We start from the raw sequence: 19,271 nt of genomic DNA, 5'->3' as shown, positions 1-19,271 counted from the left end.
GTTGAGAACAAGTTCTCATTTACAACTGCGACCTGGCCAAGATAAAGCATAGCAGTGTGACAAAAACAACAACACAGAGTTACAACCAAACAAACGTACAGTCAATAACACAATAGAAAAAAAATATTAAAAATCTATGTACAGTGTGTGGAAACGTAGAAGAGTAGGGAGGTAGGCAATAAAGGTGAAATAATTACAATTTAGCATTAACACTGGAGTGATAGATGTGCAGATGATGTGCAAGTAGAGATACTGGGGTGCAAAAGAGCAAGAGGGTAAGTAATAATATGGGGATGAGAAAGTTGGGTGTGCTATTTACAGATTGGCTGTGTACAGGTACAGTGATCGGTAAGCTGCTCTGACAGCTGATGCTTAAAGTTAGAGAGGGAGATATAAGACTCCAGCTTCAGTGATTTTTGCAATTCGTTCCAGTCACTGGCAGCAGAGAACTGGAAGGAAAGGTGGCCAAAGTGTTGGCTTTGGGGATGACCAGTGAAATATACCTGCTGGAGCGCGTGCTAAGGGTGGGTGTTGCTATGGTGACCAGTGAGCTGAGATAAGGTGGGGCTTTACCTAGCAAAGACTTATAGATGACCTGGAGCCAGTGGGTTTGGCAAAGAATATGTAGTCAGGGCCAGCCAACGAGAGCATACAGGTCACAGTGGTGGGTAGTATATGGGGCTTTGGTGACAAAATGGATGGCACTGTGATAGACTACATCCAGTTTGCTGAGTAGAGTGTTGGGGGCTATTTTATAAATAACATCGCCCGAAGTCAAGGATCGGTAGGATAGTCAGTTTTACGAGGGTATGTTTGGCAGCATGAGTGAAGGAGGCTTTGTTGCAAAATAGGAAGCCAATTCTAGATTTAAATTTGGATTGGAGATGCTTAATGTGAGTCTGGAAGGAGAGTTTACAGTCTAACCAGACACCTAGGTATTTGTAGTTGTCCACATATTCTAGGTCAGAACAGTCCAGAGGGTGCGGGCAGCAATCGGTTGAAGAGCATGCACTTAGTTTTACTAGCATTTAAAAGCAGTTGGAGGCCCCGGAAGGAGTGTTGCTTGGCATTGAAGCTCGTTTGGAGGTTTGTTAGCACAGTGTCCAAAGAAGGGCCAGATGTATACAGAATGGTGTCGACTGCGTAGAGGTAGGTCAGAGAATCACCAGCAGCAAGAGTGACATCATTGATATATTCAGAGAAAAGAGTCGGCCCGAGAATTGAACCCTGTGTCACCCCCATAGAGACGGACAACAGGCCCTCCGATTTGACACACTGAACTCTATCTGAGAAGTAATTGGTGAACCAGGTAAGGCAGTCATTTGAGAAGCCAAGGCTGTTGAGTCTGCCGATAAAAATGCGATGATTGACAGAGTCGAAACCCTTGGCCAGGTCGATGAAGACGGCTGCACAGTACTGTCTTTCATCGATGGCGGTTATGATATCGTTTAGGACCTTGAGCGTGTCTGAGGTGCACCTATGACCAGCTTGGAAACCATATTGGATAGTGGAGAAGATACGGTGGGATTCTTGACCGTGGCAGCTTTCCAATCTTTGGGGATCTCAGACAATATGAAAGAATGGTTGAATAGGCTAGTAATAGGGGTTGCAACAATTTCGGCTGATCATTTTAGAAACAGAGGGTCTAGATTGTCTAGCCCAGCTGATTTGTAGGGATCCAGATTTTGCAGCTCTTTCAGAACATCAGCTGTCTGGATTTGGGTGAAGGAGAAGCGGGGGGGGGGGGGGGGGGGGGGGGGGGCTTGGGCAAGTTGCTGTAGGGGGTGCTGAGATGTTGGCCGGGGTAGGGGTAGCCAGATGGAAAGCATGGCCAGCCGTAGAAAAATGCTTATTGAAATTATCGATTACCGTAGATTTATCGGTGGTGACAGTGTTTCCTATCCTCAATGCAGTGGGCAGCTGGGAGGAGGTGCTCTTATTCTCCATGGACTTTACAGTGTCCCAAAACTTTTTGGAATTAGTGCTATAGGAAGCAAATTTCTTTTTGAAAAAGCTAGCCTTAGCTTTCCTAACTGACTGGGTATCATCCTATTCCTATGTATTCTCCTCTCAGATGCCCCATGAGTCCTTAGGGATTAAAGTGCCCCGGCTGCAGTTTTAACTCATGCCCTGAATTATTTTTGCATCGATCCTTTGGTCTCATTTACTGATCAGAAGAAGAAGGGATGATTGAATAATAAATGAAGATCAGTACAAGGACAAAGGAGAAGAAACGGCCAGAATGATGGAAAAGTTTCAAATGTAATGGGAATAGCCAGAGGGCAAACTAATGTAGGAACACATTGATATTAAAAGGCCTTGGGCATTCTTGTTAACTCAATCCTTACCGCGCTTCATTGAGAGATATTAAAAAGGTGCTTATGCAGAACCTCAATAAATTATAATAGATTTATACAATGGGTTGGTCTAATCCTGGATGCTGATTGGTTAAAATCGAGTTCCTGCCGGTGTCTATTTCACAAGTTACCACCGGCTAAATCTATGAAATGCCTATTTACTGTTCCATCTCACCGCGCAATCCACTGTCTCATCAGCCCAGCCAAGCAATTTATAAACTTAATCTCCACTGTAAAAAGCATCTAGACATTATCTCCCATTTCTTTTAGACTAGTATTTGGTTTTCAACAGCAGAGATTTGTATAAACCTTGCTGTCTGTGGTCACCAGGCTGCTCGTTACGGCGCACACCTGTCACCAGTGTTATGCGCATCAACGCATAATGACACTCACCTGGACTCCATCACCTCCCTGATTACCTGCCCTACATATGTCACTCCCTTTGGTTTCTTCCCCAGTCGTCATTGTTCCTGTTCCATGTCGGTGCGCTGTATTGTCATTTATTAAATGTATTCACTCCCTGAACTTGCTTCCCGACTCTCAGCGTACATCGTTTACATTTGTCTTTCCAGTTTCAGTTTGAAGTAATTGTGCTAGCTGTGTTGTTAGCTAGCTCCTCCAAACAGTGTACTGGTGAGAGAGCAAATGTTCTATGCCAGGCGAAATCGCTCATTGGTATGGCTGTATCCAAATGTCACTAGAAAACAGTTTAAATAAACAAATGCAGCTACTTTTGTCATTCTGGCTGCACTGTTTGTGACTGTTAGCCCAAGTTGGCTAGCCAGCAATAAGGGGATAAGAACGTTGCCAGTCAGCATGACAACGGAACATTTAGAACAAATGTCAATAGACTAAAGACTGGGTCGTGTCTCCGGCAACTGAGCCAGCCGGCTTGGGTAGCAATCCTAGATTTGTGTCGGGACTATCTTGTGAAAGGACGAAATAGTATGAATAAATTTTACAAAATTATGGAAATATGTCTCATTATTTGAAATTGTTGGTATCCCATTGTACAAAAGTTATAATTCCCTCAAATACGGTGTTTGGCGGATATATTGGCACCGTTTGCAGGCCCGAGACTAACACCCGTGCCAATATCCTCCAAACACGGCTTCTAGGGAATTATCACTTAATTAGACAAAAACATTTAATAGTGAATGACATCACTATCATGTTATTAATTTCTACACAATCATACACCTACATGGTCTGTCTTGGCAGACTGGTATTAATTGTGTAAAAGCTGAGCTGAGCCTGGGACAGCTCATCCAAGGAGGCTCAATGGGTGGGATATCAGTTATGGACATTTTTATTTTTCTACATATCATACAGGCCTGTACTGTACATCACTCCATTACAGCAGTAAAGGGACACTTACTGAGGCATCTTTGATGGTCTCCTCTCCTGCTGACAGCTTGGCTATCCTGCTGATGATGGGAGAGACATTGGTGGGGCCATACAGCTGGATCTTAGGCAGGCAGTTCTGGTAGGCCTCCACCACCCCCTGAATCTCTGATCACACACACAAACACAGACGTTCGACTGTGGGTACACACCTTTAAAGTAGCACATTGAGGAAGGAAAGGAGGGAGACAGGTGGGCTGGAGCAAAATAACTAAGGGACAAAGTATTACTGAAATGTACATTTGTAGTGCTCTGTGTCCATTAAAGATGGATTCTGAGAGCGGGGAAAACACTCTCAAGCTCCACATGCTATCCAGTATGCACATTTTTCATCGTAAAATGTCAGCGGTAGAGATTGATGGAGGGTCGGGCAGAGCTGCTGAGATGTTCAGAAGTATAAGGTACCCAGAGGAGGCTTCATCTCTGTTACCTTCACATTCATCGTCCTCTGGGTTGAAATTGATGGCAAAGTCATGGGACACCTGTTTGTTGGGAAATAAAACAAGGTCAGACACTGTTGTACTGGAAATTAGTGTAGACACAAAATCCCTATGCCTCATTCGAAATACAACTGGGGTCTTCAAGGACACTCATTTATTTCAGTCCACATTTTATGATCTTTTGAATGTCTGGAGTAGCGGTGGAATAAATGAAAATATAGGACCATAAGTCCACATAAAGCTTACTTTGAGTATGAGAATGACCCTGTTCCTGATACTAAGTGGTCCAGTTACCTAACTGAACAAAGCCATAGCCACACAGCCTTTTGAGAGCTTTTACTATTTTCGGTAAATACAACAGCTTTGGGCTCTTGGACTATTCTACAGCAACAATACAGAATTTACAGATTTGGTTTTGGAGCATTTTAGCAGCCTGGGGTACAGAAAGTGTTCAGATGTGGCATTTTTCTATCCTATCAAAACAACAGTCTTTTTGGTCCAGTGTATGTACCTTTGACAAGACAGATGTCATTAAGCCATAATTACAGAACTTACAGTAGGCAAGACTATTTATAAGCCAACGCACAGAACAGAACAGAACAGAACAGAACAGAACAGAACAGAACAGAAGCAGACCCTGATAGCCTTATTTGATCTTTTCTCTGTCTGTTGACCTGCCAGTACTTCAGTGTGCCTGTGACTCTCCATCTCTGGAAGCAGTCTGTGTCTGAAAGCGATGTGTGTGTGTGTGTGTGTGTGTGTGTGTGTCGATGGAAGTGGTGTATGTGTCTCTGAAAGCGTTGTGTGTGTGTGTGTGTGTGTGTGTGTGTGTGTGTGTGTGTGTGGTGTGTGTGTGTGTGTGGGGGCACTTCAAACCCTCTCCCCAGGGTGCTAGTTAAAACAGCCAGATCTCTGTTCTCCATGCCAAATCTGCTAAAACAACGCCCCTCTCTCGCTCCTGAAACCTTCTGACAAGTGGCCATCAACACCAAGGAGCCTTGCTCCACACTGCCTGCTTGCCATTATTCTAATTCCCCAGAACATGTTATTTTCTCAGGGACAGGTTGGTATTTCCAGAGAAGGGGCTTGTGAATAAAAATAAACTCAATTATAAATTTGAAATGTGAGATTTTGACAGAGTGACGAATGGTGTCAGGATATAGGGCAATCAGCCCGTTCAATATATAGACTCAGGGCATGGGCAAATACCAAGAGGAGAGAGGATGGAGTGAAAATAAGCAGTGGGGGGAAATATTATAACAACTAAACAAGATAATACTCACCTCATAATTGGGTGGAATTCTGGCACCAAATCCCAAGGCGGAAAATCTTTTGTCACTAAAATGTAAAGTAAATCAATCATACAATAATACTGTTGTCACTGTTACAATAGAGAATACACTGTCACTGATCAAATGGAAGATACTTGTTGAGAACATTACTGTAATTTATCTCTTTCACACAGAAAAAAATACACTGCAAATCCCTCCTTTTAAGACTTGTTTACAATTTAACCAGTTAGGACACTAAAATGGCAATTTAAGAACTGCTTCTATGTTCCAGCTGTCAGTTTGCACCTATGGGGTGAGATTCTGTTACTCTCTGCCACTAAGTGGTAATTGTGTGGTCACAATTGCTGTATTCACCACATCATTATCGGTATCATTCTAATATGATGAGCTGATGTAGTAGAATATGCTCTGCCATACTGAATGCATTACTCTTTGTCAGGAGGGCACTGCACTACAGGAATGAAAGCAGGAACTGTGGGGGAGAATGAGAGTGTAAGACACAGTAGGACAGAAGCAATGCTTGCTGGGAAATACCACTAGACATACAGTAGATCTCATCACACGGTGAGCTGTGGGGCTCACTGAGCAGTATGCGAGCCGAGACAAGAAACAAAAAACGAGTTCTCTTAGTGCAACGGCAAAAAGAGAGGGTTGAAGAAAGGATTCAAATATGAGATTGAATGATTAGTGAGTTACAGCTCTCTCTCTCTGACAGGGAATGTGTGTATCTATCACTCTCCAATCCATGGCACTGTGAACATGTGTGCTGGGCTGTGTTAGCTTCTTTTCCATCACATTAGTAATACTGCCTAAATACATGATTTTGTCTCTGCTATCAGGACATTGCGTTCATGTAGAAAAAAAAGTGGATTCTCGAGCACCGTGGCAATCTGAATGAACGTCTCCATAATAACATCTTGGTTTCAGTCATCAGCATTTGAAAGGAGCTGTTTTAATGTATTTACTGCAGCAGGAAGGGGAGAGAGTGATGACATGGGCTGGGAACACTAAAGCAGGAAGTAATAAGCATTCAATTGAAGATTTGCCTGTAAGCCCTCATTAGAGACAACTAAAGGGTTCCCTTTACTCTAAACTTTAATATCCCATCTCTGGCTGATTGATACGTTTTCCAGCATATAAAAAAATAATGGAAAAACAGATGATAAAACCCTTCTGGTCTCATCATCCACCCTTGGGAATTAAGAATGATCATCTCTGTGCTAAACATGGTCATCTTCAATTGGGCTTCCTCTGTCTCAGGAGATGGTATACTCTCTCAGGATGCCGCTCTCTCATGAGAAAGAGAGAAGCTGTCCGCACAACCAAGGCCCCTACAAAGGCAACTGGTTGCCAAATGCGCAAAGGTTGCTGCCATCCCCGATATTCACAGTTTTCTTACAGCTGCTCATTCTTTTCTCTCTAAAGACTGACAGTGGAGCATCTAACAAGCAAGCCAATCAAAATTATATTTATTTTTTAAATCAAATTGGGCTTGGTGGATGTACAGTACAACACATTTGGAACGTCATCCCCAAAACCATAGTCCTTTGCTCTAGCAGGCCTAGTAATACACGAGGGCACGCACAGACACACGCACAGGCACAGACAGACACACAGACTCCGTTCTGTCCATTAGAGGAAGATGCTCAGACTGCCCTCTAAGCACAGAAACTCAAAGCCCCATCTCTCTGATTCAGAGGGGTTGGTTTAAAGACAAGACACATTTCAGTTGAATGCATTCAGTTGTACAACTGACTAGGTATCCCCCTTTCCCTTTCCCTTTCTATCAACCCAGGGAAAAGAGAGCTGGTAAAACATCTTGGATCCATGAAGGAAAGCAGCAGATGTGATTTCTCTCTCTGCCCCCAGTTGAATTATAGAAATGCTCTCTTTTTTGTTCCCTCCATCAACACTTTGGTCCTTAATTAATCCTCAACTCCTTAAAAAAAGGGGAAAGTGGACCTCCTCTCTCCCACCACCCTCCATGGGGAGATTTACGCAGATTCTGTCAATGGCTAATCCTGCTTTTAATGAATCCCACAGGACAGCGCTATCCAGGAGAAAGGACAGGAATAACCTGCAGGAGCAATGGAGGTGTACGAGAACAAAATTGGCTGCAACACAACGTGCCGAAAACACATTTTCTCTGACAGCAAATCATGACAAATGAGTGAATAAACTGCATGCAGGGTCACGTTGGGCGGATAGTTTTCTTAATTATTGTCTGTAATGCAAGGGAGATCCATCACAATGGGCGAATGAGAAATGGGCCTACAACATACTCTCTGCTCGGCGGTGGCAAAGCCAGTTTCAAGTTCTATAATACAATTCAAACTACTCAACCACTGATGTCTGATATCGCTGCCTTGAATAGCTATCTTTGACATACTGATGTTGTTTGTCTTGTATCTTTCTATTCTATCTAGTCCGTGGTGTTTTGTCCAAACAGAAAGCTCATTACTGTCACGTCCTGACCAGTATAAGGGGTTATTGGTTATTGTAGTTTGGTCAGGACGTGGCAGGGGGTATTTGTTTTATGTGGTTGCATAGCTGTGTGTTTTAGCCTGCAATCCTGTTCGTTCGATCGTTTTCTTGTTTTGTTTTTGTTTGTGTTCAATAAAAGTCATTATGAGCACTCAACCCGCTGTGCCTTGGTCCACTACGTACGACAACCGTTACAGAACTTCCCACCACCAACGGACCAAGCAGCGGGCCCAGGAAGAGGAAGGATCCTGGGCCAGGGAGAGAAGGGAGTGGAGGACATTTTGGACATGGGAGGAGGTAATGGCAGGGGACAAGACCCTGCCATGGAAACAGGTGGAGACAGCGAGGGAGGAACGGCAAAAGTGGAGCGAAGAGCGGGCCCAACGTAGGATGCATGAGAGGCAGCCCCCCCCCAAAAAAAATGGGGGGGGGGGGGGGGCACACGGGTAGTTTGGCTGGGCCAGGGTTAAGCCCCAAGCCAACTCCCCGTGCTGATCGGAGGCAGCTTGTTACTGGTCAGGCCCCGTGCTATGGGGTGATGCGCACGGCGTCGAGGCCGAGCATTCACAGGCCGGTGTGCGCGGTGCCAGCGCCCCGCATTTGCCAGGGGGAAGCGGGCATCCAGCCAGTAAGGTTGGTGCCAGTACTGCGCTCAAGACCGCCAGTGCGCCTTCACGGCCCAGTGTATCCTATTCCCGCTCCTCGCACTAGCCCTGAGGTGCGTGTATCCAGTCTGGCGTCTCCTAAGCCAGCACCACGCACCAGGCCTCCAGTGCGTCAGCTCAGTCCAACTCGTCCTGTTCCTCCTCGCACTAGCCCTGAGGTGCGTGTATCCAGTCTGGCGTCTCCTAAGCCAGCACCACGCACCAGGCCTCCAGTGCGTCAGCTCAGTCCAACTCGTCCTGTTCCTCCTCGCACTAGCCTTGGGGTGCGTGTATCCAGTCTGGCATCTCCAGTACCAGCCCCACGCACCAGGCCTCCAGTGCGTCAGCCCAGTCCAACTCGTCCTGTTCCTCCTCGCACTAGCCTTGGGGTGAGTGTCTCCAGTCTGGTATCTCCACTACCAGCCCCACGCACCAGGCTTTCAGTGCGCAGTCCCCGTCCAGAGCTTCCGACGACAGTACCTCGTCCAGAGCTTCCGACGACAGTACCCCGTCCAGAGCTTCCGACGACAGTACCTCGTCCAGAGCTTCCGACGACAGTACCCCGTCCAGAGCTTCCGGCGACAGTGCCCTGTCCAGAGTGTCCGGCGACAGTGCCCCGTCCAGAGTGTCCGGCGACAGTGCCCCGTCCAGAGTGTCCGGCGACAGTGCCCCGTCTAGAGATGGCCCAAAGTCCGGAACCAAGAGAGACGGCCCACAGTCCGGAACCGAGTGAGACGGCCCACAGTCCGGAACCGAGTGAGACGGCCCACAGCCCGGAACTGAGTGAGACGGCCCACAGTCCGGAACCGAGTGAGTCGGCCTACAGTCCGGAACCGAGTGAGTCGGCCTACAGTCCGGAACCGAGTGAGTCGCCCTACAGTCCGGAGCTCCCAGAGTCGCCCTACAGTCCGGAGCTCCCAGAGTCGCCCTACAGTCCGGAGCTCCCAGAGTCGCCCTACAGTCCGGAGCTCCCAGAGTCGCCCTACAGTCCGGAGCTCCCAGAGTCGCCCTACAGTCCGGAGCTCCCAGAATCGTCCTTCTGCCTGAGGTCTACAGCGAAGTGCTTCAGCCCGAGGTCTACAGCGACGCACCTCAGCCAGAGGTATTCAGCGAGGGTGGACAGGTTAGGTGGTGGACTAAGGCCAGAGCCACCTCCACAGTAGGAGGAATGGGGAGGGGGGGTGTAGCACGGGAACCGTCGGTGACGGCAGCCACCCTCCCTTTTGTTTGGGGGGTTTCTTTTTGTGTGAGGTGCATCCAGGGTCTGCACCTTTGGGGGGGGGGGGGGGTACTGTCACATCCTGACCAGTATAAGGGATTATTGGTTATTGTAGTTTGGTCAGGACGTGGCAGGGGGTATTTGTTTTATGTGGTTGCATAGCTGTGTGTTTTAGCCTGCAATCCTGTTCGTTCGATCGTTTTCTTGTTTTGTTTTTGTTTGTGTTCAATAAAAGTCATTATGAGCACTCAACCCGCTGTGCCTTGGTCCTCTACGTACGACGACCATTACAATTACAATACATCAGACTTATCATTTTAATATAACGGCGAGATCGACCTGAAACAACTTCTCAAAGTTGCCTCAGCGATTTATTGTACTTTTCTTCTCTGACGCAAATGTAGTCAATATGTTTCAAAGCTCCTGTAGTATCAAGAGAAGAGGCTGTACAAATACTTCCACTGGAGCCACTGCTACTTAGTTCTGATGCTTGGTGCTTCTCTGTTCTATCAGTCAGTTTAATACTTTGTGGGAATAGAACCTGGTGTTTGAGAAAATGTAGAGGTGCCACAAGTTCCCGAGCACAGACAGAGAGTGAAAGAAACTGGCTTTCATGTCTGACTATGGTTTCCCCAGATAAAATAGACATTCTCTGGGAAGTAGCCTTTCTGTGTAGTGGTATACATATTCCCTTTGATTGTGCTCAACGTTTTAGGATTCTTATGCCTTTTCCAATTGAGCCTGGAATAAACATCACAACCTACAGGTTGGTTCAGTGTGTGTGGAGTAGTGGTCTGCCTCTGTGTCGAGTTTCCTCAAGTCTTTTCTTAAGTAGCACATGCCTGTACTAAGTGATAAGTCCCAAGTAGAGAACTAATTATGTTTCACAGACTGCTATGCTGTGGAGGACTACCACCCTGGTAGACAGCCATATTTCCACGTGACACCAATAAGAAGAGTGGGAGAGCCAAATGTAAGGCTGTTCACAGGCCTGTTAATGAGGATGGCACCAATGTGTGGGCTCCATGTTGGCGCCTCTTTTTCACTTCCACGTGACATGGTGTGAGAGCGGATCTTGCAGGCGGGTGTCTTCACTGAACCCTGTTCCCCTCTCAGTAGGATAACCAGCCACTTCCCACTCAGAGCAAAAGGTGCCCGGCTCCTAATCCAGCTCCTACTGTGTAAATGTGATCACACATCACCTGATGTTCCCCACAAGAGGCCCGCATGCCCACGTTGTGCACCTGAATAACAGCCTGATGTGGGAGGAGATAACCCACAATATGTAATGTAGGCGCAACACCTAAAGGCATGTTTGTGACACCCAACATCAAACTGAGTTAGCTACCTACACATCTCTTTTCCAGGTAGTTAGAGTTTGTGTCTCTCCAACAGGTCTTCTGCTGTTCTAGAGTCATTTCTTGTATTCTTTAATTAGATAGCCAACGTTCTCCACACATTCAAGAGGAGCCAACACTGGCATGACTCACAGTGTAATTCGTCATTTGGCTATGTGCCGACAGACAAGAGGATCTTTCCTTTAAAATAGACCAAATTCGAAATCATTTGTTTCTAATTAACCAGTGTCTGACAAGACTGCTTCCGATAGCCCTGGTGTATATTGAATAAATATTGAATTAGTCATTTATAAATGAGGAGTGTAACAATAATATAATAACCAGTCAATGACATATCCTTAACAAATACAGTATACAGAAAGTCATGTGACCACACACACAAATTAAAATATACAGTCTGTCTCTCCAACTCTCCCCAGCCATTGAAACCATTATCTCCACAAACCCTTGAGAGGCCTGTGCATCCTTCTTCTGCCATCTCTCCACTTCTGCCTATGGCTCTGCTGTTGCCTCTCCTCTGCCCCATCCTGCTACTGTCCCTCCCTGCCTCTGCTAATCCTGCTGTGCCACTGCGCCAGGTTGGGTGTCCTCTCCTCTGGATCGGGGTAATGATCCCCTGCCAGCCGTGGAGGGGGATTTGGCCGCTCCGCCAGGCACAGGCAGTCTTTGCCAGGCTGAGACAGAATAGGATATCACAGGGTGCAGTGAGCACCACAGGACAGAGGAAATGCTGCATCCGCCACCACGGACGGAACAAGACCTGCTGTCTACTGCACTTGGAACCATCTCGCTTTGTGCCCATTCCAACAACAGCAGCAGAAACAGCAGAGGCAGCAGTAAATCTAAGCAGTCCAGCCTCATCTCAAACACTGATTCTGCCTCCAAGCAACTTCATCTGAGATTTCCCCAGGGCCTCCTCATGCATTGCTAATGTCTGTGTAAAGGCAATTTGTTTGCTCTAATTTCCTCCTAGTAAGGTGGAACTATAGGGATTTAATGAAAGTATTAGCAGTGGGCATGAGAATTGCAGGTGGACCTTAATTTAATTAATGCGTGAAAATTACTTTTTTTTGTTTGTTGCCGGTGTCAAATCCACAAGCGGCTCCTTGCGTTAAAGCACAACCACACCCGACTTTATATGGGACAAATCCCATGCAGCCGTGTTAGAAGTTCATGCAGTCACATTACAAGTTCAGACACTCGAATGTGTGATGTTATATTGGCTACACCTCGATTAGACTGATAGCCTATCCCCATCCAAATTAACATGAAAACATGCACACTTTCTATCGCAGTTTTGAACTTCTAACGCGGTAGGGATAATAGGAAGGGATTGATTTGTAACACACAAGAACAGCCACTCACCGATTTGCGGGCTCATACCGCAGTTACACCTTCAACACCGGCAAAACAACGTGAGTTATCACTCGATCTGACTGAATCGAAGCCTTATCATTGTAATAATTGTTCAACTCTGTCATTCATTTTCCAACTCATGCTTCAGTGAGTAGTAGAAATAATCCTCTGAATTCTATTCTATTTCAGCGTTCCATGATTTTCATTACCTCCTCACAGCTGGGAATTAGATGGAGTAGAACCACTGGCTCGGTACATTACCAGACATCTACCAAATGGAATGTAAAAAGTTACATTTCCCATTGATAGACATACAGAGAGCAGCCCCACAGAGAGATCAGACTGAGGCTGGGCAGAGAGGCATGGTGCTGACTAACCTGTCATAATCCTGACAGATCTCCCCCACTGCTATCAAAGCCTTCAGATACTCGTTGGGCTGGTACGGGTTGATGTAGTGTAGGGAGCAGCTGTTCCGTGGGTCTCCGTTGGAGGCTGTGAAGTCAATTGCCACCTAGAGCAATGACAGATTCATAGAAGACTGTAAACAAACCAAACACCATAAACACTAGACCTAGGGTCTACCTGTCTATGCAGGTTGTGTTGAAGCAGGCTATTCTGTACAGTGCTCTGTCAAACTTGTGTTTCTGTAGAGGAAGATTATGACAAATCAACTGACTTCCATTGTGTAAGTGTCTGAAACCTGCGTCACTCAGTGACTTTTCAACCCGGGAGCGGCCTCACAAAGTCTTAAATACTGTAACATCATCGCAATCATGTCCTCAAGCAGACTTGCAAAACTGCTTACGCAAATGAATCTGTATAATATATGGTGAAAACATAAATATCTAAGATACGTAAATGAACATTGCTGAAGCCGTCTGTTAAATTTCAATTTTTATGTCCAGTCATTGCGCAGATGTTCTCAGAGCAATTTATACCACCAACATATGTGCAGGATGCGTTGAGGGCATGTAAAAAGGAGTGACAAAGGACATAGATATTTCACGTCTTTGACGTCAGCAGTGCTAAAGATACGAGCACAGGGAGAACTGCAGCTTCTCAACAAGGGAAATGATCATACAAATATTCTGCAGGTATTTTCTTTCATCATTAGTGCATTATCAAAGGACTTCTTAATCTGTGGAAAGTGATACCTAAGGCTGTCTATGCAACAATGAAGCAGTGCTCCTAACATAGCAGTTGCCCTAAATTAATATTCATTATTGCCTCAGTTATCCTTCTAAGGAGCTAGCCTTCAGTGAGAAAAGCATCCGGGCACACCGGAAAGTGCCAGTCAGCAGGGTAATGTTTAATTAGTTAAAAAATGCAGAATGTAATGTTTCACACTTAGAGAATGTAGCATTTCATCAAAACAATGGCCTTGATGACAGCACTTAGCCTGGAAATGGAACACTGGTTTAAATTTCACAGGCAGGTTAAAATACTACACCTATTGTCTATTCCAACACCTTAACTAAGGCAAGCAACCACTAACATGTATAGAATGTGTAAGCAGTCAGTGGATCGTACACGTTTGAAGGTTAGCATAGCATTGTACCATGCTGCTAAGTGATGATGACATGCTAGTGCATGCATTGGCTGCTCAACTTACTGTAAAGTGGATTTGGCATCCTCCCATGATGTAGTCGAGGAAGGAATACACTCTGTGAAGCTGCAGAACAGAGAGGAAGCTTTTAAACTAATCCCCAGAGGGTGGGGGTTCGGACTTGGTAGAGTACTCATCAATGTTTTTAGATGAGTTCCAGTTTTAACCAATGGCTGTTCCATTTACAAAAGAACAAGTATGTATTTTAAAACTATTATTAAACCACTACTCAGTAGCAATCACTGTTTCGAAAACGAGTATTATGTAGTAAGCATGAACATGGAGAATGGTGATTTCATTTAGTCTGAAGGCGGGAAGAAAAAAAATTTATGAAATGTATGCATTCACTACTGTAAGTCGCTCTGGATAAGAGTGTCTGCTAAATGACTAAAATGTAAATGTAAATGAAGGCAGCAGCTCTGTGATGTGCAGTGTGTTCTCTCCATGCCAGTTAGAGATCACACACCCAGTGGGGGCGGCAGAGGATTCAATCATATGAGCTGGGGCGCAGTAAACTAATGAATCCAAATAAAATTATCCAAACGATAGGCTGCCTAAACAATAGGCCTGAGAGACACCAAAACAATTATAGCAATTTAAAAAACTTTTCATTTTTAAAAGACCTCCGAACTAAAAACATAGGGGGAAAGCACAGTGACAGCCACCCACAGATGTAGTCATTTACAGAATTGGGTAGCGGGGGTGGACAGTGAACTGAGTTTGATCGCATTTCTGAAACCAGCAGTACTAATTCATCACCACTATGTGTACATGTTCTGAGAGAGTAGAACCGTAGAGCAAAGAGACGGGGATGATTCTCGATGTATTCAATAGTGGAGAGTTGCTGAGCAGGAGCTGTAACGGTTGGCTCTAACCTTCAGATCACTGAGGATGACCACCCCAGAGTTTTTGTAGTTCTTTTTCTTCAGTTTGTACTTTGGATTTATGCAATCCCATGTGACCTTCAACACAAGAGGTAGACAATACATACAGAAACACAGTTATGAGTCGTGACTTCTGCTACAGACCTGCGGTATGACTTTCAGAACACAGAACAGCAGCGCGACATTTCTTTCATCTATTTCTGTCTTTGTCAGAGATAAGTGACACATCAGTGACACACATTCAACAGTGACTGACACCACTCTCTCTCTCCTTTCGACTGACCTTGTTTCCACCGCCAATTTTCTGCATTTCTCGGAAGGTGGCATAAAACTCTCCGATGAAGTCGTGTTTTCCCCTGGAGTCGGAATCCCAGACTAGGCACTGTGACACAACCACACAGTGACAGACAGAACCCTCTGATATTGACTGTTCATTCACCAGTAAGTTACTTCATTCACCAGTTCCGTTCCTTCATTCATCAATACCACAGCAGCAATGTTAAACCATCCCACTATGACTTCCTGTGTTTCTTACCTTGAGCTTCCTGTCCTCATCACAGCTACACAGAGAGATGAGAGACACTTTAAAGGGCTCCCACACGGGGTTCAGGTTGTTTTTGATTACCTGCAACAGCAAGAGCACATTAGACATGAATAACTTTCACCACACATGGAGAAGGAGAGGTAGATACAGAGAGGAGGAATGAATGTGTCTATTACCTCAGTTCTGTGAACGAGCTGTTCCGTCCCATCATCGTTGATTCGATATATTTCCAAAAAGGGGTCTGACTTACTGAAGAGATCCTGCCAAATATACAAACCAATCAAACATAAAACACTAATTCTGGTTGGGCCATTAATGTAGTCATTTATCTCAGACAATCAAATAACAAACAAGTTGTTGAAATCACACACACACACACACAGATGTCATCATGTTAACTTTGACACAGCTTGTCCCCTGCCTGTGCATGTGGTGTATTGTTCACTGCTGTGACAAATCAAATCAGGAAAATGGCGTGAAAGAGTCATTTGACATTGAGTCTCAAGGTAAGGCTGAGAGCAACTACAGCTTGTTTGGGTCAATTGATTGTTTAGGGCCCAACAGACAGTATTTCTGTACATTGTGTAGTGTATGTGTGTGAGAGTGTTAGAGAAAGGAATGGAGGGAGAAAGAACGAGTGTGTGAGAGAGTGAGAGGGGGGCACAAAACAAGATATTTAATGTCACCATTTCTCGCTGCATTAGCCTGATACAGCTCCACAGGGACAGCCAGAGAGGAAAGAGAGGGAGGTAGCCCCCAATATCGTTGTCACGGCAACCCCTTGCCGTGACAACGATGGACTGACGTGCATTACAAGTGCATTTGTCTGTCAACATTGAATCACTGTCCAGCAATAACAGCTCTCACCAATTATATAATCAGCACCATTAATTAAGTTACCTATACCTTTGACCAGCTCGGTCTACTGAGTTCCATAATGTCCCCCAGCAGTTCGTTCAGTACCTTGGACAGCATTTCAGGCAGCATTACAGTATTAGAAATAAATGGGGGATATTTCATTGCCTGATCCATGTTGGTCATACTGTTGTTGTCACAGCAACTCTTTCCATCTACAATTATATAGATTTTCTACGTATCTCACTTCTCCAGTACCTTGAAAACAAAAGGTTAAACATTCAAGAAGTTTAAATTCAAACCTTTGAGAAGGTACTTTGTCCGAGCCATCAACCATTGTGCTGGTAAATCAACTGCAATATTAAAGTGCCTCATCACATCTGATCACCATTGTGACGCAGGCAGTATTTATAGCCTGTGTGTATAGATCATGTGCATAGTCTATTAGAGTAATATTTCTCAGTGTAATGGGATCCTCAAAGTCATTGGGATGGAGAGATTCCATACAAAGATAGTAGCCTGGCAATTAATCTGCCTGAGCATGTGGCCATCCCACCACGTCCCCCCCTCCCACTTTCCATCTCCCGCTCTCTGACTATCTTTCTCCCCTCCCTAAAAGGGTTATTCGGCTGTCCCCATAGGAGAACCCTTTGAATAACCCTTTTTGGTTCCAGGTAGAATCATTTTTGTTACAAATAGAACTGTTTGGGGTTTCATGTAGAACCCTTTACACAGAGGGTTCTACATAAAACCAAAAATGGTTCCAACGGGAACCAAAAAGTGCTTTTACCTGGAACCCAAAAAGGGTTCTCCTATGTGGACAGCCGAATAACCTTTTTGGAACCCTTTTTCTAAGAGTTAAAGTAGTTTGCTGACAGGGTTGGGCAACTGAAATGTAATTATGTCAATAAGAAAAGGAAAGAGAATGTTTTAAAGCACACCATACCACACTTGATGGATTTCCCTGCCTCCAATGTACACTGAAGATTTGATTAGCCTTTATTGCTTGTGTCTAAATCACAAACAGTGCAATTGGAAATCTGTTTTTATTTCCACATGGAATTGCTCATCATGACCCTATTTCTACTGGGTTAGGTCCAATCAGCCAATCAAAAAGACGGTACATTGCTAACTCTAATAAATGCATTACAAAGGAGCCTGGGCTCTGCTCTGATGAATACACACTAAGCAGAGCTTTACTTCCACTCCCTGTTAACTTTCTGTTAACTTTCCAACACTGCTTAGATTCAGAGGCCAATTGCACCCTTTGCTTAGTAGCATTCTGAGAGCATAGAGAGGCAGGAAGAAGATTTCTGCTATAATCATTGATGTCAGAGAGTTATTCCAGTCTTGTTGACTGAGATATGAACCTTCTGCCTTGAGCCTTGTGTGGGTGTGCCAGCTCTACTGTAGGTGCCTCAGTGCTCCAGCTCCCAAAATCTGCTGCCAAATATCTTTCGTAACCCTCCTAAATGCTCTACCGACAACAAACTCCCTCTTTCTGAGCTCCATGCATTTTCCATAGCTTTTCTCCGTCAAGCCATTTATTGAAAAACTACTGCTGTCTGTGCTGTCTTTGCACAGAGAGCCCCATGTTGGATTGATTTCCTCATCTTGTGTTAGGGCGCAGGAATTTAGAGTTGAAAAGGACAGGTCGATCATGTCCTTTGGATATTGCAAGGCAGCCTTTCAGAGCCAGGATACTTGAAATGTATAAATTCCTAAATTGCAGACAAAAAGGGAATGGTAGGAAAAAAGGGGGGGAAAACAGTATTTTTCAGATAATCACTAAGAGTATGTTTTAGCCTGAGGCAGAGAAAGTGAGGGAGGAAGACCCTGAGAGATATGCAGAGAAAAGGAGGAAGACCCTGAGAGATATGCTGAGTAAAGGAGGAAGACCCTGAGATATATGCTGAGTAAAGGAGGAAGAGAAGGAGAAAGGCGGAGATATTAGTTGAGAGATAAGGAGAGAGAGGGATAGAGAGAGGATAAGTGTGGAGGCGTTCGGGTACGGCTTTTTGCTGCTGTAGGAAGAACAGACACCTGCAGAGCTTCAGGGCCAGTGGTCCATTGTGGGATGCTTTGTGTGGAGGGGCTGTTTGCAAACAGAGAACCACACCGTAACAACACTTTAGCACACACACACACACACACACACACACCAACACACAAACAAACACGCACACATTGATCTCACACTGATCTCCGCCCTCATCTTCCTCTGGCTATCTGTCAAAGGTCCATGACACACCATTCTCACAATGCCTGTCTCAACGGGGAACCAGCATTTACAGAAAGCCAAGTTCAATTCAGACTTAATAGAACAAATGCTGAAATGTATGTTGTATGCCTTTGTCATATCCTCCAGTAAATATTAGTGTAAAGCATATGGATCTAAATAAATGTTACATTTATAAGTGTAGAAAATCCGTATCATCATTGTATATCTTTCTTGTCTTGTTAATGACTGATTATGTCAAAAAGAGAGAGATCCAATTCACAGGAGAGAGGTTCAACAGCCAGCAATAAGCACAAATTCACCCATGAACTATATTGACATTTCCATCAGGAGAAGGCCCCTAATCCCTTACCTTATCATCCAGTTTCTTGGCACAGAAGAACAGTTCAACATATCCATTGTTGCCAGAAATTTCTTCAGCGTTTACCTGAAAAAAGAAAAACGTTTTTTTGAGTAAGTCACATTTTTGCCAATGAGAATATTTTATTTTCCTCAGGCAGACAGCCTGTTGTATGACATGGGGATGGGACCATGAGTGTTATTACTTCAAAACTTCAACAGAAAGCTCACTCAAGCCCAGAAACGGATG

The 19,271-nt window shown here is 44.9% G+C and overlaps 1 protein-coding gene across 1 annotated transcript in view; it reads right to left on the bottom strand.

The window, feature by feature from the left end:
- LOC106587181 (copine-7) overlaps nucleotides 1-19,271 on the bottom strand; it is a 37,974-nt gene that overhangs the window by 1,796 nt on the left and 16,907 nt on the right. Inside the window, exons 5-14 of the mRNA XM_014175267.3 lie at nucleotides 19,035-19,109; nucleotides 15,765-15,848; nucleotides 15,580-15,669; nucleotides 15,328-15,426; nucleotides 15,036-15,122; nucleotides 14,167-14,226; nucleotides 12,932-13,065; nucleotides 5,485-5,539; nucleotides 4,192-4,243; nucleotides 3,736-3,869 (exon numbers count right to left, since the gene is read on the bottom strand). Coding sequence (XP_014030742.1) covers nucleotides 3,736-3,869; nucleotides 4,192-4,243; nucleotides 5,485-5,539; nucleotides 12,932-13,065; nucleotides 14,167-14,226; nucleotides 15,036-15,122; nucleotides 15,328-15,426; nucleotides 15,580-15,669; nucleotides 15,765-15,848; nucleotides 19,035-19,109 — 870 coding nt within the window. The remainder of the gene's footprint in view (nucleotides 1-3,735; nucleotides 3,870-4,191; nucleotides 4,244-5,484; nucleotides 5,540-12,931; nucleotides 13,066-14,166; nucleotides 14,227-15,035; nucleotides 15,123-15,327; nucleotides 15,427-15,579; nucleotides 15,670-15,764; nucleotides 15,849-19,034; nucleotides 19,110-19,271) is intronic.

The sequence above is a fragment of the Salmo salar genome, chromosome 26 (genome assembly GCF_965601325.2).
Source record: "Salmo salar chromosome 26, fSalSal1, whole genome shotgun sequence".
Lineage (NCBI taxonomy): Eukaryota > Metazoa > Chordata > Actinopteri > Salmoniformes > Salmonidae > Salmo > Salmo salar.
Note: the sequence above shows the minus strand (reverse complement) of the source record. Positions and strands in the feature narration are given on the sequence as shown.